Source organism: Aethalodelphis obliquidens, unplaced genomic scaffold (genome assembly GCF_003676395.1).
Source record: "Aethalodelphis obliquidens isolate GAN/ISIS:26980383/991018 unplaced genomic scaffold, ASM367639v1 scaffold31, whole genome shotgun sequence".
Classification (NCBI taxonomy): domain Eukaryota; kingdom Metazoa; phylum Chordata; class Mammalia; order Artiodactyla; family Delphinidae; genus Aethalodelphis; species Aethalodelphis obliquidens.
This window is the reverse complement of record NW_020837975.1, coordinates 2,945,143-2,967,740: the sequence shown is the minus strand read 5'-3', so window position 1 is coordinate 2,967,740 and position 22,598 is coordinate 2,945,143. Positions and strand designations below refer to the sequence as shown.

The 22,598-nt window shown below is 38.8% G+C and overlaps 1 protein-coding gene across 21 annotated transcripts in view; it reads right to left on the bottom strand.

Moving 5' to 3' along the window:
- Nucleotides 1–22,598, bottom strand: part of DST (dystonin) — a 497,966-nt gene that overhangs the window by 31,834 nt on the left and 443,534 nt on the right. For all 21 annotated transcript variants that reach the window (XM_027126873.1, XM_027126884.1, XM_027126872.1 and 18 more), the window contains 12 exons: nt 22,362–22,593; nt 21,315–21,541; nt 19,540–19,662; nt 19,306–19,407; nt 17,148–17,249; nt 14,681–14,854; nt 14,210–14,365; nt 7,619–7,816; nt 7,145–7,273; nt 4,359–4,529; nt 3,361–3,516; nt 2,952–3,158 (listed from right to left, as the gene is read on the bottom strand). In XM_027126873.1, the coding sequence (XP_026982674.1) occupies nt 2,952–3,158; nt 3,361–3,516; nt 4,359–4,529; nt 7,145–7,273; nt 7,619–7,816; nt 14,210–14,365; nt 14,681–14,854; nt 17,148–17,249; nt 19,306–19,407; nt 19,540–19,662; nt 21,315–21,541; nt 22,362–22,593 (1,977 nt within the window). The remainder of the gene's footprint in view (nt 1–2,951; nt 3,159–3,360; nt 3,517–4,358; nt 4,530–7,144; nt 7,274–7,618; nt 7,817–14,209; nt 14,366–14,680; nt 14,855–17,147; nt 17,250–19,305; nt 19,408–19,539; nt 19,663–21,314; nt 21,542–22,361; nt 22,594–22,598) is intronic.

Here is a 22,598-nt window from a genome sequence, read left to right as displayed (position 1 = left end):
TACATTCAAAATTCTCCCTGAAGAAGAACAAGAAAGAATATTTTCATCAGCAGATTACAAAATGTCTTGTTGACGCTCAGCTTTTGTGGTCATGCCCCGTGGTCACTTTGTTATAACTCATTCAAACATGTCAGCTTTAACAAAAATAGAAGTGAGCCTAGAAGCAGTTAGGGAGCATCAGGCAGAACGTCCCACCCTTTCTTTTGTTTAATAAATAATGTAAGCGTAGACTGGCATGCTTTGTATTATCCCATAGGTCTCTTACACTGCTTTTCATTTTTTTTCATTTGGTTTTCTGTCTGCTGTTCTGATTGGAATCTAAAATACAACACAAATGAACTTATCTACAAAACAGAAACAGACTCACAGACATAGAGAACAGACTTGTGGTTGCCAAGGGGGAGGGAGCGTGGGGGAGGGATGGAGTGGGAGTTTGGGATTAACAGATGCGAACTAGTATATATAGGATGCATAAATAACAGGGTCTTACTATATAGCACAGGGACCTATATTCAATATCCTGGGATAAACCATAGTGGAAAAAAACATGAAAAAGAATAGATAGATGTATAACTGAATCGCTTTGCTGTACAGCAGAAATTAAACACAACATTGTAAATCAACTATACGTCAATAAAACTAAAAAAATAATAATGTAAGCTTCCACTGTTGTCTCTTGACAGATCTGGATTTACTTCTAAGGTGGTGTTTAATTCTTATGCTAAGAAAGAGGTACAAAAAGGGAGAAGGGAAAGGATAAAGTTTGTAAATTCACTTTAACAAAAAGAGGGCATTACGTTCCTATTTAATGCAAAGACAGTTCAACATCTTTCTTGCTGCTATACAAATCCTCACATCAATGCCTGAGCCTCACATACTGGTTTTATACTTAAGAGCACCCACAATACTCGAGTTCTAACAAAACAATTATCTTTCGCGTCTAAAGCCTTGAACTATTCCGGTGCTATATATACTTGATTTCAGCTGTGGTCTCTTTTCTGCTTATCATAAAGAAATAGTAGGTACTATTTTTGGATACCAAACTAGAAAATTAGTTATAAATTATTTCTTCCAAGGAATTAAAGGGAACAGATACATGACAAAAACCTAAGTAATCAAAATAAAAACTGTTTTATATCAAAGAACATTAATAGTGAAATAACAAAAAGACATTTGATACTAAGCACAGTGAGAGCACAGAATCACAAAGCTGCAAGGGTCCACTGGAGACTGTCTTGTTAGAGACCTGCTCTCCCTACACGTCCCTCCCACAAATCTAATCAACTTAGACATGAAAACAGGGAGGCCAGAATAGGCACATAAATTGCCCAAGTCAGAGAACTACAGCCAAGATCTGAGCCAAAACCTGAGGTATTAGAACAAATAAATAAATAAACAGCTAGTGATGCCAACTTGTCTTTTTTTTTGGCATGCAGGATCTTAGTTCCCTGACCAGGGATCGAACCCGTGCCCCCTGCAGTGGAAGCACAGAGTCCTGACCCCTGGACCGCCAGGGAAGTCCCTGTCAGCTTGTCTTTCTACAGACAGTACAGCTTATAACAACTGGATGGTAAGTACAATGGTACAAATGCACAGGTTCTGAGGCTGGTCCTGCTCTCAAAACTATTTAGAAGCCGTACAAATAGAAGAAATGCCATCCTTTTGCACCGAGAACAGTGGAGAATCCTTATCAATTCAATTCAACAGACTGAGAAAATAAAATTGACTCGATAGAGAAAGGAGGAAGAGGGTGGCCGACTGGCTACTGGTATCCATGAGACTTGAGTAAATCAGATGTTCGTAACTCAAAATGCCTCCACTACAGACGACAGGGCTGCACACACGGCAAGAAAAACATCAGGCTTGGCATGAGGACTGTCTTAAAAAAACATCCGAGACCGATTCTATTCTAGAGACTCGTTTATTACATGGGACATACCATACCTCCCCCTCAAAAAGAGACACGTGGCCTGTAATCCAATCACAGGGCAATGTGTCATTTCGCCAGCCTTTAAACATTTTATGCTGGACAGCTTTAAATGCTGAAACACTGGACTCCCAGGTCATCCTCTGCATCACCCAGCCGAGCCTAGCTCCCCAAATGACTGCGCCCAACACCAATGCTGGACAAATGCAATGGAATGGGGCAGAAAGAGTCATTATAAAATTCACCCTCAGTATTATTACACGAAGTTCCTAGTAAAAATCAAAGATATATGCCAAGCAAGGTGGGTGCATCTTCCTCTTCCCTGGAGTACAGAGATGCATAACTGCACTTCTCTGTGTTTACTCTAGAACAGAATATGAGTAACAGATGAAGGAAGGAAGGAAGGAAAGTTCCATGTGAGATTCTCTAGATTAAAAAAAGCAGCCCCCTAAGATTCAAACAGTTAATTTAAAGGTGGGATGAAGCTGTATCCAAATATTAGAGAAGAAAGGAAGCCCTGCCAACAAGTGTACGGATTTGGAGAGGTGAAGAGAAACAACCAGCTCAGACCCAGAGTATGCCTTCAGAAAGGTGTCTGGGGGCTACACATGAGAAAGTCTGGTTTTGGAACTAAACACAAGTAGCAATATAAAAAAGCAGAATGCCTCACTCTAAGTATGAGAGTGGAGGTTGAAAGGCCAAGGAAAACCAACCAACCCAACAACAAAACTGTGGAGCCCTTTTTTGGGCCCCAATGATAACAGTCCATCTGTGATATCAAGATATGATCAGTCTTTCCAAGGCTGGTCCCCAGGGCCTGGAGTTGCTGCCAGGTCAGAAAGTGACGTCATCGTCCAAACTGAGGCCATGGCCTTTTTAGGAAATAAACACCTTGGCTTCACGCCATGATCGTTACACAAAGCACAGCCTGCCATAAAAGCACTTTAATAACATAACGTGTATTTAATAACATAACATAGACCTGATTCATTGCCAAGTTCAGAGGATCTTTATAAAGGTTTACCTGCTTGGCCCTCTTCCTTGCATCGTCCAAAGATCTTCCTCTTTCTACTAAGCGCTGGACCACTTTCTCCCAGCGGCTCTGTACACTGATAAGCAGATTCTTAATGAGAACGACATCTTGTTTCTGACTGAAATACTTCAGGTGGGTTCCAGTTTTGTCCAGCTCTATGATCTGCTCCCGGTGAGAATTTACTTCATTGGCAAAGACCTTTCCCAAAAAAAGGGAGGTGGGTACAATCAGAAACAAAGGAAAAATGGATCTATCTTGAAAATACTTCCAGGATCATAAGCTGGTTTCAAAGGACAAAAGAAAGTGTTCAAACTACCAAATTTATGCTTTTGCCATTAAAACAGCCTGATGTCTAAAAAGGTCTGAGAAGGGAGTGCTGTCCATCCGGGATGCAGCTTACCTTGTGTTCATCAATTTGAAATAAGACGGTGTCCAAGATAAGGCTTGGCCTGGAAGCCATGTTTAGGGTCTGCTCCGCCTGGGTGAGCCAGTTGATGAAGTCCTGGAGGGAACTGTGGAATTCCATTGCCAAGGTGAGGGCCTCTTCCAGTTTAACCTGAAAAGACAGATTATTTAGTATTTCATGGTATTCAAGGTTTCCTGCCTCCCCACCTTCCCCGCCCCAGCAAGTTTAACCACTCTCTGGCAGATTTCCTCCCCATCCATACTTTATTTATGCATAGTCTATATCCCCCAAACAGTTTTTGAATACTGGCTAACCAAGCCCCTTCAAGTTTAGTGAGAAGCATCTCACTGCAGCTAAAACAATTTTAATATACACTAAAACTGTGGTTTGGGGACAATTAACCAGAGAATTACTAAATAGAATCTAGAAAAAGAAAATTTGACATGCATACAATTCATTTTGGAGGTCAAAATACTATGAAATATATATACATTATGCTCTGTCAGCAAGGGCATATAATCTAGTATTCCTAGCCTATCATTTTTATAGCATTAAATAGCAAGATTTTTAATTCTCCCTCATGGATTTTTGTTATGTAAGTGCTTATTATATGTACAATCATCTCACTTTCTTGGTCTCCCTCCCTCCCCACTCCCGCCAGACATACAGCCTGCCTTTTGCTTAATAAGTGTGATTAGAATTACTTAACCACCCAGAATTCCACTGGTTCACAGATTTAAACTATACCTAGTTAACACTTGACCTATGATATACCTTTATCTATGTCTGAACAGATTTCTTCAACTGTGTTCTCCTGCGTTAAGACAGAATACTATTTTCAGCTGAGCCCATGAAATGTCCAAACGTATACAAAGAAAATTTAAACATGAATCATTAGATGTTCCACTGACAATTCTACTCGGAGATAAGGTAAGACCCATGAAATGAAGCAATGAAAACATTCATTCTATGATATTCATCAAGGCACATACTTTCCTTTCATTGAGCTTGGTTTCCACTGATTCCCATTTTTCTTTCAAGTTATTTATGTCTTGGTCAATATTTGTCTCTGCAGATTTGGGGCATCTTGCAAGCATCTGCTGGCCTTTCTGCATCAGACTCTTATATGTTTCTTCTTTAACATCAAAGGCAGCACAGATTTCCTAAATGGAGATATCCCCCCCGCCCCGCAAGTCATATCATTTTTAAGAGAACAAAATCTCAGAGCTCTTTTTCCATGTCATCAATCCCAAGCCCCTTATTATATACTCAACACCGTCCAGCACACAGAATAACCCTGACACATTCAAACTTTCCACTATACTGAAAGAACAACTAAACCTATAGCCACACTCTGCCTACCAAGAAGTCTTAGAAATGGTGCTATTGTTATCAATCCACCCCACACGTGAAGCAGTAATGTTAAATGTTATCAAGAAAGGTTTCAATGTACAGTAACCAATCAGCTGTGTGACCTTGGGCGAGTAACGTAACTTCCCTGAGCCTCGATTTCCTTCTCTGTAAAATGGGTTCTCTAAGTCTCTCCTCGGAACACAACACAACAACTGTAATATTGGTTTTTTGGTATCATTTAATTCTATGCTCAGAAGACACACAGTGGATAGAAGGTGAAGACCCAGTACAGTAAGACATTTAAGTTGATGACACAGACTTTGGAATCACAGTAGCCAAACTTGTGGTCCTATGAATATTCTTCTCAGTTATAACATTTTTAAAGCTTTCAACTAGAATGCAGTGTGTATCTTCTATAGAGAGTATAAAAATACTGCTTAAACAAATTTAGAATTTAAGATAAATGAAACACCAGTTACACTCACGTCAAAAGTAAGACCAGTTCTATTCCATTGATTCAATTACAATGTGAGTCAAATCATAGCTCCCACTGAAAAATTACATACTATCTAATACTTCCAACTTTTTAATTTTTAAAATTGAGATATAATCCATAAAAATCAGCATTTTAAAGTCTAGAATTCAGTGTTTTTAGTATTTTCATAAGACTGTGCAACCATCACTACTAATTCTAGAATATTTTTATTGCCTCAAAACTTTGTAATTTCTTAAACCTTAAAAAAATCCCTCTCTCAACATATTTACAATATCACCCACTGAAAGCTTTTAATCAAAGCAAAGCTTCTAAATACAGCTAAATCTCAGGAAACAGTAATACTCCAAGTTTTCTAGTTTCCTTCATGTCTAACAGAACCAAATCAAAAGAACATGACTAAAACAGTATTACAAGTATCAGTAACTCTTTAGAATTTCTTAAATCATGGAATTCTATAATCTGGCAAATGATATCAGCAAACATCCTACCCAAACCAAATATGCTGATAAGTAATATTTTTCTAAAATAAAATATTCTAAAGATAAGCTCTTTGCTTTCCAACTTTTTACTTATACTCTTCTAAATTACCATTTAAAAATATCTGTTTATTAGAGAACCATCTCATGCATGTTTGTTCAAGAATTCATTAAACTTATACTTAATGGACTGTAATAGCTATGCAAGTACTTCTAGGAAAGTAAGGAGGTATCTGGAAGACAGCCAGATTTTATGGAAAAGACAAGTGCTCCCGAGTTAATTAGTCAATTACTTTTTCAGTGAACAAATGGGTCCCTTGTAGCACCAAGAAAACAACATATTAACAACAAGAAAACGACATACACAATGATTTTCTAAAAGAAGGAATAGAGATTCTAGGAAATTCTCTATAGGATTAATAGGATTCATTTTAACTGCTCATGGCAATTGTGAAATGAATAAGATGTTACTTCTGTTGTATTTCTTCACTCCACCTACAAGATGGTCACTTCCTCTCCAAATCATCAAATTCAAAATTATTCCCAACAAGTGCAGTTTTATTAGTAAGATCTTACAACAACACTAGGCATGACTAAAGAGTACAGACTTTCACGTACAATGGCCCATTTCTTTTGCCAAATCCCTAAGTACTTCTACTTTTATTTCCTAAGAAGCATTCAACATTTGAAAAAGACTGTTTTCTCTTAGAACTTCTAGAGCTAAATTATGATGGGACACGAATAGGAAATGTCAATAGGTCAAATGTAGTCTAAATTTAATTTCTCAGCCCATACTTCTAGGAAAGAAAGCCAGAGTCTCAAGTTTCATTATTTTTCCTCCTTATCTTTAAGAGTTGACAGCGCTACAGACTCTGGGCGGGAACAGCCCACAGGCATGATGTGATGCTCCGGGTCAGACAATTAAACAGAAGCCTCCTCTTATCCAAACCTGGTGGGTGTGAGGTTGAAGATACGGCCCCATCACCATTAAAAGGAGCAAATATGTAACTTCGTTTTCACAGAACAAGAACCTATTTTCCAGCCTTCCATGAAACTGGGTGGGAATCTCATGCTCACAGCAGTAATTGTTAAGTCCATTTTGATTCCTTTAGGGATTTTTCTTTCCACTCAAGGAGCCACAGTTTATAATTTACCCAATGTTATATTACTATCCATACAAGTTTATCATTTTATGGGGGAAGGTCTGCTTCTAAAAATTGCCTAGACTGCTAAAACCTCTTTTCATACACTGACACACTAAACTTTAAAATAAAGAATAGGTTCTGACTTTAAAAATTTAATCAACAGTGTTTCTAGCACTTATATATAGAGATTTCTGCTGCAAAACTGGATATCCTTAAACCTTCTCCCACAGTTTGTTTATCACCAGGGCCTACACAAAATAGTCAGTCTCTTAATCTGAGGCTAGAGCTGTAGGAAATAATATAGTTACCATGTGGGCATTAAGCTGTTCCCTGGCTGTTTCCGGTAAACCTCCCAGAGGCTTGGATGCTAACAGATGGCGCTCTGTGTCGGTCAGCCACTGTTGCAAATCCTCGATTTCGCCGTGGAACCCTTTAGCCTGGAGTGAGAGAGAGGTTCAAGTTTGGACCCCAGATATGGTCACTTTGAAGCCAAAAATGAAGCTTAAACAATCCCAGCCTGCTAAGCCTCTCCATGCATTTTGAACAAGGGCAGGGGCCTCCGGACCACTTGCTCTTCTTCAGCAGGAGAACCAGCAATAAAACTATCATGCTAAGAACTGGAGAGCTGTGTTCTTCTCAGCTCTGTCCTTTATCCCACTTTTTTTTACTCTTCTCCTTGAAGTATAAAAACTAAACAGGGGTGTGAAAACCAACAAAAGAAATGCCATGTCATCTTGGTCTTGAAGGCACCAAAAAGTTTCAGGATTTATTCTCTCATTCACCTGGCGCAAGGCACCATCCAGCTGCTGCTTCCTTTGTTCTGTTTTTTCCAAAACATTTTGCCAGCGTTGATTCAAAACCTCTAGCTTGTTCTGAAGGTTGCTGACTTCTTCTCCGGCACTTGATTCGATTAGATCATTTCCTGCTTTCTTCACGGCTTCCACGGTGGACTGATGGGCTAATACATCATTTTGGAGCACCTGAAAATATTCAGATTAACACTTAATATGTTCGCTAGTTTGTAACATGCTAGCATCGCTTCTAATGCAATTCTTTTATTTCCTGGTTATGAAACGTTCTGAAGCTACAACATATACATAGAATTTTAGTACTAATGAACTTTTTAAAATGGAGAACTTCCTTTCCCTTAACTTTGCAGCTTTATTGGGTATCTCTTCAATCTACCAACATTCCCTGAAATGATTATGTTGAGAACATAGCTAGTTCTACCCACTAGAAGAGTTCTGAAACTGATGACATTAAGTATATAGAGATTATAGTTAAAAGGCTCTAAAAATATTCATTTGATTCAATCTCACTTTAATTGAACTTAATTTTCATGTCCTGAGTAAACAATTTCGAAAATATATATTGCTATATGTTCAAATATAAAATTAATACATTGCCATGTTTTACAATTAGCACTCTTAAAAAGGAAACATGAGAGATTACGACAAGCAACTATATGCCAATAAAATGGACAACCTAGAAGAAATGGACAAATTCTTAGAAATGCACAACTTTCCGAGACTGAACCAGGAAGAAATGGAAAATATGAACAGACCAATCACAAGCACTGAAATTGAAACTGTGATTAAAAATCTTCCAACAAACAAAAGCCCAAGACCAGATAGCTTCACAGGAGAATTCTATCAAACATTTAGAGAAGAGCTAACACCTATCCTTCTCAAACTCTTCCAAAATATAGCAGAGGGAGGAACACTCCCAAACTCATTCTACAAGGTCACCATAACCTTGATACCAAAACCAGACAAAGATGTCACAAAGAAAGAAAACTACAGGCCAATATCACTGATGAACACAGATGCAAAAATCCTCAACAAAATACTAGCAAACAGAATCCAACAGCACATTAAAAGGATCATACACCATGATCAAGTGGGGTTTATCCCAGGAATGCAAGGATTCTTCAATATACGCAAATCAATCAACATGATACACCACATTAAGAAACTGAAGGAGAAAAACCATATGATCATCCCAATAGATGCAGAGAAAGCTTTCAACAAAATTCAACACCCATTTATGATAAAAACCCTCCAGAAAGTAGGCATACAGGGAACTTACCTCAATATAATAAAGGCCATATGTGACAAACCCACAGCCAACATCGTCCTCAATGGTGAAAAACTGAAACCATTTCCACTAAGATCAGGAACAAGACAAGGTTGCCCACTCTCACCACTATTACTCAACATAGTTTTGGAAGTTTTAGCCACAGCAATCAGAGAAAAAAAAGAAATAAAAGGAATCCAAATAGGAAAAGAAGAGGTAAGTCTGTCACTGTTTGCAGATGACATGATATTATACATAGAGAATCCTAAAGATGCTACCAGAAAATTACTAGAGCTAATCAATGAATTTGGTAAAGTAGCAGGATACAAAATTAATGCACAGAAATCTCTTGCATTCCTATACACTAATGATGATAAATCTGAAAGTGATATTAAGAAAACACTCCCATTTACCATTGCAACAAAAAGAGTAAATTATCTAGGAATAAACCTACCTAAGGAGACAAAAGACCTGTATGCAGAAAATTATAAGACACTGATGAAAGAAATTAAAGATGATACAAATAGATGGAGAGATATACCATGTTCTTGGATTGGAAGAATCACATTGTGAAAATGACTATACTACCCAAAGCAATCTACAGATTCAATGCAATCCCTATCAATCTACCACTGGCATTTTTCACAGAACTAGAACAAAAAATTTCACGATTTGTATGGAAACAGAAAAGTCCCCTTATAGCCAAAGCAATCATAAGAAGGAAAAACGGAGCTGGAAGAATCAGGCTCCCTGACTTCAGACTATACTACAAAGCTACAGTAATCAAGACAGTATGGTACTGGCACAGAAACAGAAATACAGATCAATGGAACAGGATAGAAAGCCCAGAAATAAACCCCCGCACATATGGTCACCTTATCTTTGATAAAGGAGGCAAGAATATACAATGGAGAAAAGACAGCCTCTTCAATAAATGGTGCTGGGAAACCTGGACAGCTACATGTAGAAGAATGAAATTAGAACACTCCCTAACACCATACACAAAAGTAAACTCAAAATGGATTAAAGACCTAAATGTAAGGCCAGACACTATCAAACTCTTAGAGGAAAACACAGGCAGAACACTCTATGACATAAATCACAGCAAGATCCTTTTTGACCCACCTCATAGAGAAATGGAAATAAAAACAAAAATAAACAAATGGGACCTAATGAAACTTAAAAGCTTTTGCACAGCAAAGGAAACCATAAACAAGACCAAAAGACAACCCTCAGAATGGGAGAAAATATTTTCAAATGAAGCAACTTACAAAGGATTAATCTCCAAAATTTACAAGCAGCTCATGCAGCTGAATAACAAAAAAACAAACAACCCAATCCAAAAATGGGCAGAAGACCTAAATAGACATTTCTCCAAAGAAGATATACAGACTGCCAACAAACACATGAAAGAATGCTCAACATCATTAATCACTAGAGAAATGCAAATCAAAACTACAATGAGATATCATCTCACACTGGTCAGAATGGCCATCATCAAAAAATCTACAAACAATTAATGGTGGAGAGGGTGTGGAGAAAAGGGAACCCTCCTGCACTGTTGGTGGGAATGTAAATTGACATAGCCACTATGGAGAACAGTATGGAGGTTCCTTAAAAAACAAAAAATAGAACTACCATATGACCCAGCAATCCCACTACTGGGCATATACCCTGAGAAAACCATAATTCAAAAAGAGTTATGTACCACAATGTTCACTGTAGCTCTATTTACAATAGCCAGGACATGGAAGCAACCCAAGTGTCCATCGACAGATGAATGGATAAAGAAGATGTGGCACATATATACAATGGAATATTACTCAATCATAAAAAGAAACGAAATTGAGTTATTTGTAGTGAGGTGGATGGAGCTAGAGTCTGTCATACAGAGTGAAGTAAGTCAGAAAGAGAAAGACAAATACCGTATGCTAACACATATATATGGAATCTAAAAAAAAAAAAAAGTGGTCATGAAGAACCTAGGGGCAAGATGGGAATAAAGGCACAGACCTACTAGAGAATGGACTTGAGGATATGGGGAGGGGGAAGGGTAAGCTGGGACAAAGTGAGAGAGTGGAATAGACATATATACACTACCAAACGTAAAATAGATAGCTAGTGGGAAGCAGCCACATAGCACAGGGAGATCAGCTCCGTGCTTTGTGACCTCCTAGAGGGGTGGGATAGGGAGGGTGGGAGGGAGGGAGATGCAAGAGGAAGAGATATGGGGATATATGTATATGTAATACTGATTCACTTTGTTATAAAGCAGAAACTAACACACCATTGTAAAGCAATTATATTCCAATAAAGATGTAAAAAAAAAAAAGGAAACAAATGATCACAGAATACCTTTTTTTTTTTGCGGTACAGGGGCCTCTCACTCTTGTGGCCTCTCCTGTTGTGGAGCACAGGCTCCAGATGCGCAGGCCCGCGGCCACGGCTCACGGGCCCAGCCGCTCCGTGGCATGTGGGATCCTCCCAGACCGGGGCACGAACCCGTGTCCCCTGCATCGGCAGGCGGACTCTCAACCACTGCGCCACCAGGGAAGCCCACAGAATACCCTTTTATCATCTCTGGTTTTAAGGGTGCTAGAGTTAACTGCTCAGGTGACAGGAATGAACCCCAGGAGGCCCTAACATTAAAGGGAAAGAGATTTCACCATTTACTGGGGAATACGTGAGTCCAGCATTCCACGATTTAGCTGTTCTCTTACTAGAAAATACGATATGAAATGCCTATGACAGATCCCAGTAAATAATGCCTTCTTATTCTATTATCCGGTGGGAATATAAGAATAGATTAATAACACTTAAATGTACTAACATGGGGCAAGAGTGGTAAGTGCAAAAAACAACTGCAGGCTAAAAAAATCAATTTCTTATACTGAAAAGAATTACCTCAAAGAACAAATACAGCTTAGTAACAGTTTCCTTTCAAGAAGACTGCTATGCTTTTGGAAACCAGAAGAAACCTTCCTCTATTGTTGGTAAAAGTCTGTGATAACCCTTCCCCCTACACTCAGACTCGGGTTGGCAACAGGAGAGAAGAGGAGTGTCATCTGTCGTCCTGGGAGGGACAACCCACATCTGGGAAACCCAGACCAGAAGGATTTCAGGCAAGGGCACGAACCGTCCCTGATCACTGCTTCTCTGACTCCATCCACTTGTGTTCTGAGGCATCTGGTGAGGGAGGTTTTTCAAAAGTTATAAAATCAACTGAGTAAGGAGTGATCTTTATAAGAAGCAGGTACTTGGATATGTTAACGTAGGCACCACTTTCAAAAGGTAAGAGTTAAATATTTTCACAGTCAAAACATAAGAGATAATTCTATAAAATTCGTTCTTATAAATGGTCGGAGCCCTGCTACATAAGCCACGGCCTAGGAGCCAGAGAAGAAGGCGGGACAGGGATGGGAATCTTCCCTCCCTTCCTCCAGCAATTGTGCTGGCAATTCTGAGTCCTTGAACTTTGACCTTCAGAAATGGAATCAGAGTGGGGAGTGAAGGATTGGGAGTTTGGGGCCAGCAGATGCCAACTAGTATATATGGAGGGTGGATAAACAACAAGGTCCTACTCTATACCACAGGGAACTATATTCAATGTCCTGTGATAAAATATAATGGAAAAGAATATATATGTATAACTGAATCACTTTGCTGTACTGTGGAAATTAACACAACATTGTAAATCAACTATACTTCAATAAAATTTTTTTAAAAAGAAAGAAATGGAAGGAGAAAATATCCCTGACTAAAGGAAGCTAAAGGTCCCTAACTCATCTCCACCAAAATAACTGGACCAGGGTGCCGCATGTTCCCACCTCTACCATCTTCTACAAAGTTCCTGTCACTGATGTATGTGACTTTTAGGACAATGGCTGAGTTTATGAAAATGTAAATGCTATAAACTCACCCTATGAGAATAAACATTTTGGTTACATGCAGAGTCAGTGTGACTGGTCATTATTGCTCTTAGCAAAGGTATAATATAGATATTAAATGAGGACAAATATTAATGATGCAAAATAAGTCCTAATTGCTTAATCAGATATGGCTGGGCAATGATTATAAATACAGACAGAAAGAGGTAAAAAAGGAAGAAAAATTTAAATTAGGGAACAATTACTGTGGGGAAACACATGAAGGAAGAAGAACTAAAGCAAGAATAATCAAAAATATCATGATCTTAAAGCGCTATAAACCTCTTATTTTAAAATGCTGTTAATATGTAAAATAATCAAATGTTTCTATATGATAATCAAGGAAAACTTATTTAAGATTAGGATTAAGGACCTAACTTTAAGTAAGACACCACTATAATGTGTACGTTAAAAGTTCTATGAAAGCCTGCTGAATGTCAGGATAAACTCTACTGGGCATAAATTCTATTCATTAAGCCTCGTTGACTTAAGACGGGGAATTTTCTGTTAATAATCATCAACCAAGTGCCACAAAGATGACAAAATATTAAACTATTTTGCATATATCTCAAGATAAAAATTTTCCACTTACAAGCTTTCAATCAAGTACATGACATGTAAAAACTCTTCTAAACATAATAAATAGTTTAAAAAACTACCTCGGAAAGAAAAGGACTAAGACACAAAAAGCCAGTGAAAAGTAAGAGAAAGAAACAGAAGGACAAACCCCAACATGATGAGAGATGTACAGACAGACAGAAATAAATGACAAGCCAAAACACAGCAAGGGAGAGACGCGTGGAGGGAAGGGTGACCAGAGGAAACACGCACAGAGCCTGCAGGATAACTGTGACTTGCCAGGCTGCCCCCAACAGCTTTTAAAACTATGTTAACTTCATCCAAGCACAGGTATAATCAGAAATTTAAACCTCCAGTGTTGGTCATGCAGTCCTCCTAACGTTTAGCCAAAAATTCCCCATTCTTGCTATTTTTGACAATAACTGCCTTGACCAATGAGAAAAACATTTTGATTATCACTTTCCCGTCGCGGAGCACAGGCTCCGGACACGCAGACTCAGTGGCCATGGCTCACAGGCCCAGCTGCTCCACGGCATGTGGTATCTTCCCGGACCAGGGCACGAACCCGTGTCCCCTGCATTGGCAGGCGGACTCTCAACCACTGCGCCACCAGGGAAGCCTGATTATCACCTTTTAAGAAGTGCATTTTAAGTAGTTCAACCTTATGTCGCCAATGTCAAATAGGAACATGGGTTAAAACCATAAATGTCTAAAAAATCAGCAGACCAGAAACATCTGGTGACACTAGAAATGCAGAGAGAAGAAAGAGAGGATGCAGTAACAGCTACGTACATGATGCTTGGCGAGTTCAATTTCAATGGCCTTGGGGTCTCCTCCGACAGGCTTCTGTTCGCTGAGCAAGCCCTCAGTGTGCGTGAGCCACGCCAGCAACTCGTCCAGTGCGTGCTGGAACTGCCCCAGTGCTAACAGAGCGCCCTCCAGCTTGTGCTGCAGACAGAGAGGAAGACAATCGATCCACGAGTCTGATAGGATGGATGACCCACATTTATAAAACAAGAGTGAACTGTTCAATTGCTTCATGCTGCATAAGTCTTTAAGCAAATCCAATGAAGCCCGATCATCATATCCTCATATATTTTAAGTTTGAAACTTTGTGGTTAAAAAAACAGCATGTGAGAAGCAGGAAAAGTTCCAAGGAAATAAAAGAATTTAGGGGCTTCTGAAGTTTATGTCCAGGATCCCCTAATTTTACTTTTTAACAGTTATTTTACATTATTATATGAACCTGAAATTGGTATTTACCTGTCTATTGATGATCCTCTCATCCAGACTGTCCCATATCAATTTCAGCTCCATCAGTGGGTCCTGAACAGTGTGTTTATCACTTTCTTCTGTTACTTTCTTTAGCAGGAGCTCTGCCTGATGGTTCAGTCTCTCCATTTCTATCTGTTGTTGATACGCCTCTGACTTAAATTGCTATTTTTTAAAAAAGGAGGCATACAAGGAAAATTTGTTATACATCAGTAACTTTATCTTTTTATTTTTTTGGAATTTTTGAATTTTATTTTATTTATATTTTTATACAGCAGGTTCTCTTCAGTAACTTTAAACAAACAAAAATTCTACAGGTTAGATGTTTGTTCTAATTCACACTTTTTATTGGGGTGGGGTGAAGAGGAATAAAATCTAACACAGGGTTTACTGATGAAAAAACTGTAGATAAAAAATGATGAAAAGAAACCTTTTCTCACACCTGAAACTAGCACAACGTTGTAAATCAATTATACTCCAGTATAAAATAAAAATTAAATTAAAAAAAAGAAATCTTTTCATTCAACGTTTTCTGATGGAACGATTTTTTATTTATAATTTTGCTATTTCACTTCTGTTCTCTACAATAAAGAACTAACAAATTTCAAGGATGAACTTCTTCCAGGGTCTAATTATACATATTCAATAAATGAGTTCTGAAATTATAGGAAAGAAGAAAACAAAATATATATTGCCATATATGAAACCCAGAAAAAAAATCTCTAAGAAACTCACATTATTTCCTGCTCAAAACACACACACATCTTGCAGTCACTGAACGCTCTGTGTTTTCTGTAGCTATGCTGTGTTTGTTTATTTATTTATATTATTTTTCTTTGTGGCCATGCTATGCGGCTTGCAGGAATCTTAGTTCCCTGACCAGGGATCAAACCAGGTCCTCGGCAGTGGAAGTGCTGAGTCCTAACCAATGGACCGCCAGGGAATTCCCTGCTATGCTGTGTTTATTAGTATTTATTTATCCTTTGCACTGACTCAGAATAACATTACTCTCACTTGGTGCTTAATGACATGTAGGTAATAATCCTGGCTTTGCCAACCAATACAGGTTAGCCAGTGGTTACATGTAATAGGAAACTGTCTTTTCATAAAGTATTGATTTTAATCTCTAATAGTAAATAATTAAATAATAAAGAATTAATGGCTAAGCAGTATCAATTTTTTTCAAGCAAGTTAAAATAATAACAAAAGCATAGTGAACACTTGCTATAGTCAAGTTGTTCTCAATAAACTTATAAAGAAAATCATTTTATCCCCAATTAAGGTAAGGACACATAAGTGAGAGCAGTTAGACAAATTTTCTGAGGCCATTTGGTTAGTAAGTGGATGAAGGGAGATGCAACTTCAGACACCTGATTTAAGGGCAAGCACCTCATCCAGTGTGCTGTATGAAAACTGCTGAGATATATGTAAAACCCAAAAAAACCCCTCCTCCACACCTGTAATTGTACATAAAGGATATCATGTGTTTACTACATGAGCAGACAGAGTAAAAAAAAAAATCACCATCTAATGATGGTAACAGTAAAATTCTCAAGAAGAAAAAATTTTTTTCTAAATGAAATATTCTATATCACACTTAGAGATAAAAATGCTACTCTTTTAAAGCCAGATAATAATTTTATGTAAAAATCTAGTAGAGTTCATTGAAAGGGCTGTGATGTCTCTGTAGATAGAGACTTTAAAATTAGGGAGGAAATAGTTGCTCCCACTTTGATAAATGAGCATCAGCACAGAGGAATTCAGAGGAAACGGTTCAGCCATTTTCACAGCTGGAGATCAAGAACCACAAAGGAAAAAAATTACAGAGGAAAGCAGATGGGAAACAACAAGCATTTACAAAACAAACGTTTTGGGAAACACTATGATCCCATCCAATCCCATCCACTCACGGGATCCTTCTTTAGCCTGTTGGACTAATTGAATTACTCTGAACACAACAAAGAAAACAGAAATGTTGCTGTATATGTATCAGTGACAATAACACACTACAGAATAATAAAGTTCTAAAAATCCTTACAGTATAGTATACATATGTAATATGTCAAACACACACACACACACACACACACACACACACACACACACACACGCCCCCATACCTCATCCTACACCCAGTATGAGGATATATGAAAGGCTATAAATCAAATCTTACGAGTGCTTGACTCTGGTTACATAACATTTTGTTTTGCTAATTTGCATTTTTCTGATTTTTCTATAATGAACAGGAATTGATTTAGTAAGAAAAACTACTAGTATTTTGTATCCTTTATTTAACGAGCACTTATACATAACCTATTATGTGCAGGCACTATGTTAAACCAGTTCCATAATCAAAATGTAACACTTCAATTATATAAAATAAATTTGCATAAAGCATCCCATGTATCAAGAACTTAAAAATGCAACGTTTGATGAATTTCTCAGCTCCTACCCATACCTTCAGCTCCTCAATCTGCTGCTTGACAGTTTCAAGATCTGTTCCAATTGGAGACAATGAAGCCAATTTGCCACCTGCAATATCTACCCAGTCGAATATTGCCTGAAAAACACGTTAGGTCATGTTATTATAACAGTATATTTGAAATTACTACAACACCTCAAGTGCAATAGAAAAGTATAATCATAAATCTGTAAAGATATTAAGCAATGAGCCTGTTTTACAAATAAGGTAAAAGTGGCAACATACTGGAACAGTTATCCCAAATATGAAATAGATGAAACCTCCAATTTTGCATCCAAATTTGTAGAAGAAATTCTATCTTGAATAGAATCTTAGAATATTGAGAACTTTCAAGAAAAGTCTATTTGAAAAAAAAGTTTTATAAATTCACCACACAAAATAAAATTCTCTGTACTCTGTCTGCCTAAAAGGCAGATTGTATAAATATATTGGGAGAAAAAGATTCAAACCCATCTGTTCATTCAAATAATCAAGAAGTTTACTGTTTGGCACGTGAAACAATTTGTCTCAAGTAAACTCTTCTGTATTACTGAGATTAGCATTAAAATCCTGCACGTATAATGATTAAGACCATTATTCTGAACTGCGACAAAACTTCAAAATCTCCTATCTTCTTGTTCGTTTTAGGCAACACAAACAATCTTTTTTAAAAAGGCTCCACTCACATTTTTTTTTTTTCAGGTTCTGAATACACAAAATTATTCTGCCATTTAATGAAGTTGCCAGGCCATACAGTACTGAGAAAAAAAACCTTGGGAAATATCTGGTAGTTTAAACTGATCATGATAAACCCTAAGAACGTGAGCAGCAACTTGGGAAATAAAATGCCTTTCACTTTACAATCAAACCTTGAAACCTCTGGAGTGTCTGCAGCTTTGGACACTTACCTACAGCTCTTTTAATCCATCACTGCCTTTCATCCCCACACATGTGATGCTACTGACCTAGGACCAGCAGGACCTGTGATGGGCCTTGTTTTTCTAGCAACGGTGATGAGACAAGCCTTCGTGTCCAGCTGTGACCCTGACCTCCTGGGGCTAACGGGTGCAGTGGTGGCAGAGCCATCTCCAGCCCCAGGAGAGGATACAACCTCTGTGACCCACCAAACGAATTTGAAAATCACGATCTGGCCTCACAGATGGACGTAGAGCTTGACTGGTTACTGGCCACTGCTATCCAACCAATAAATTATCACTTTGGTTAAAAAAAAAGGAGTGGGGGGGGTTATAATAAGGTGTCACTTGTAGTGAATTTTTTATATATTTGCAAAGTTCAAAACACTTTTCTGCTGGCATAAAGCTGGGCTTGTGATATTTATTTTTATAAATATAGAAATGAAGTGGCCTAATAAAAGGGAAAAGATGTTCTCATCTGAGCTTTAAAAATAATATTCTCTTGATGTTATGGAAATACTTAGAGAGGCCTTTTCCATATGGTTGGATGAAGGATTCAACTGCTGCCACTCTGTTAGGAAATGGAATAAAGTTAAGGAAGGTAGGGAGAGAAATATCCCTGAGTTGGCCTCAACTGACAGGAGAATTTTTAATATTAAAAAAATAAACTTAAAAACTAGTTAATGAACTGAATGAGAACCCTTGAGTGATGTGAAAAACAACCATTAAAAGGAATTATATACATGGGAAAGAAGAAAACACTTTTTGCAAGACAGATTATGACCTAATAAAATAGAAATCTATTTTAGTTCACCGGGAACACTGGCTTCAAATCAAATTTCTTTACATCTGACTTGTGCTACACTTAGTGACATTTTTAGATAGTGTTTACTCCTTTCATTTTATTCCACTCGACTCTCGAGCAGAGCTCAGACTCAGCTCCATTTCACTGTCTGGTGTTGAGCCATTTATGAAAAATACTGTGACTTTCACTTTAAAAAGTTAAAATATTTCTTTTCAAAGTAAATTTCACTGAATGTGTGTATAAGAATGTGTTTAGGGGTGTATATGAATCTGTACATATCTCCAGTGTCAGAAATCTCTTCGAAAAGGCAAAGCATGAATTGAAGCAGGTGAGTTAACTGCATCACACTTGCAGCTCCGGGGACATACTGATGCGTGAATTTGTGAGCATCACTTATCACCTGATCCCTCCCTCCAGGAGACCCTGTAAGCCTTACCTGCAGTCCATCCTGGTACTGAACAGCAGCCTGCATTGCCTCCTCAAGTCTGTCCACCCGGTCTTTCCAAGCTTTATTTAGAGAATCCCAGGCTGAATTTAACTACAATGTAAATATTAGAACTCTTTCAGTATCATATGCTAAGTTTCCGACTACTTCTATCAAATATGTTTTAGTTAGAAAAATCCTTTTAAAAAACCATTCTGATAAGAGTAGAAAATATGCAGGTTGTACCTCGTCTATACTCTTCTTAACAATGGGCTTGTCGGGTTCCCCGCAAGCGGCAATGAGTTCAGAACCCAGGTTAATAACCATATCCAGCTCTTCCTGCAATCCGTCTATCTCCTCCCTTATGACCTAGAATAAGAAATGACAGCCTTACTTTAAAGCCAAACCACAATGAAACTAAAAAGATGCACAAGACATTGATGGTAGTTATTTCTAGGAGGCAGGATTGTAATCAATTTTTATTTTCTTCATTCTGTTTTCTAAGTTTTGGCACTAAATTTTTTCAACAAGGGAACACAAGAGCCATTTTAAAGAAAAATCAGTGTCCTTTGAGGAACAAATGTCAAATGCTTATTATAAAGACAGTATTTAGGAAATAATTCCATGTAACATATACCAGAATAAGTCTTTCAAAAAAAAAATCGACAATACTGAAAAGCATGGAAAGCCATTTTGTTTTTGTTTTTTAAACCAACTAGTTTGGCAACACACATTTAAAATAGACGTAAGTATCATATGAGTTCAGAGACTTCACACAAATTAATGTAATTTGCTTAGTAGATTTAGGATAATCTAACTCTAGATTTTCATTTTTACCCGAGGACATGTAAAGTACCAAACAAACAAACAAACAAAAACTATGACAGAAATGCAGTATTCTACCTTGCTTTCATTTTCTCGGTTAAGTACACTTATTCATTCAAGATGCATTTATTTACCAAGGATGAACATGCCCCAAACCAGGCATCGGAGATACAGAGAAAATTAGACATGACTATTCCACTCAAGGGGCTCTGAGTCCACTGGGAAAGACAGAGGTACAGTCAACAATAAGTCATGCTCTGCGTTAAGTCCTTTGCGTGATGAGAATGTTATACGGATGGACTAACTCAGCTGAGTATACAAGAGGGTGGAGGCTGGCAACCCAACTGAACCTTGAAGCTTGAGTGGGATCTGCCAAGGAGAGTGGCAGGAAAGATATTCTAGGCTAAGGAAATAAAATGTGCAAAGATTCAGACGCTAGAAGGAGCACGGCAGCTTCAGAGAAAGCCATAAGAGAAGGAGCTTGGTAAAGGAGCAGTAGAAAAAAAATGACTTTGGAAACACAGGCCTGAGCTAGGCTGGGATGGAAAAGGCTAATACTGTGTTCCAGGTAGTTTGGACTTTAGGCAGTAGGCAGTGGACGCCTTGAGGGCTTTTAACCAGCAGGAGAGCAAGAGGAGATCTAGAGGGACAATGGGCAAAAAGGTTAGAGGCTGGTGGGAAAAGAGACTCCACAGGCAGGGGTACCGCTCAGATTACTTTCTTAGGCAAGAAAGAGAGATGACGAGGCCCCGAAGTAAGGCAGAAACAATGGGGATGGAGAGAAACTTTCTAAATAAACATTCTCCATGGGAAACCTGTGGGTGGACTCTGTCCCCTACTACATCTCTGTGCATTCCACTTTCAGGACCAAATATAAATTCTAATAGTGTAATTCCAAATATTTATACCAAAGGAATCCAACATTCATGCTACCACAACTTATTTTTTAAACTTTTTTTTTTTTTTTTTTTGGTACGCGGGCCTCTCGCTGTTGTGGCCTCTCCCGTTGCGGAGCACAGGCTCCTGACGCGCAGGCTCAGCGGCCATGGCTCACGGGCCCAGCCGCTCCGCGGCATGAGGGATCTTCCCGGACCGGGGCACGAACCCGTGTCCCCTGCATCGGCAGGCGGACTTTCAACCACGGCGCCACCAGGGAAGCCCTATTTTTTAAACTTTAAATGAGATTCTCTGCTTACCTCTGCTGCTTCCTGCTGTTGTTTTACTACCGAGGGATCGATCCCAGGATCCTCCAGATCCCGGATGAAGTCTTGAGTATCTTTAGTGGTGACCACCAGTGACATGTGATCACACCAGAACTTCTCTGCTAATTCCATCACATCCAGTAGCTTGGCTTCCCTTTCTTCCACCAGTGTGTGTATGTTCTCCCAAATGAAAACCATTTGGTCTAGCTTATCCTGAACAGCTACAGAGCAGAACAATATCAAAAAGACACACCCTTTAAGCAATAAAGCACAACGTTCTCATTCACCCAGGAACAATCATTCAATTTTCCAAGGATCTAAACCTGGACCAAATTTGGGTTGAGCCTAGTCTACTGGGTATCACTGGGCCCAACCGCCTTTCCAGGCAAATACAGGACCTGAGGGTGTCCTGCTCCTCCGGAACCAAGGTTTCCTGACAAAAGACAATGCTCAGAGGCATGTGAACTCAGGGGAGACCTGAGTTCACCAAGGCTGGCCCTAGTATATTCTTTACGCTCTCCAAATCAAGAATAGAGATATCTGCTTAGTCGCAGGAACACAACAAAGCAGGATACATATTTTGGGCTTACTTCTAGAGTCCTCTTACCGTGAATTTCCACTGACCTCTGCACAGGCCCTTCCTTTTGACCCCAGTTCAGACATTTAAGGTGCTTGGCTAGGGTCCTGGTTGCCATTTCTGTGGCTATGGGACAGAGTACCCATGACATAAAGTAGTGTAGTCAGAGGAAAAAATACCCCTAGGTTTGGTCTTACTAGCATTATGCTTAACCAACTGATATAAAGGGCCCAGAGAACATATGGTTTTTGTATCATGGCACATGTTGTAGTTACTCAACTGATTTCACAAACACAGGAAGACATTAACAAGGGACTGGTGTGCACAGCCCTTCCACCCCAAACATGTCACATCTGCAATACCTTTTCTAAAATCTGGCATGTTGATATGCAACTGGACTGTCAAGGAACATTCACAATTGTTTTGAGTAAAGTTCAGTGGTTCCCTCATCCTGAAAGGATTACCTTTGGCAGATATGTCCTTGTCAGTGCCCTGGGACCGAGCGATCATCTCCTCTCCCCTCTGCCTGAGGGTCTCGTACAGAGGCTGCAGCTTCTCCATGTCCACGGCCACGTTCTTATTCTCACTGACCTGCTCCTTGATCTTCTCCACCTCTGCTGAGATGGAAGGCGGCTGCCGCAGACGCTCCACCACACGCTCCAGGCTCTCCAGGATCTGGTCGATCTTGTCGTGGAACTGGG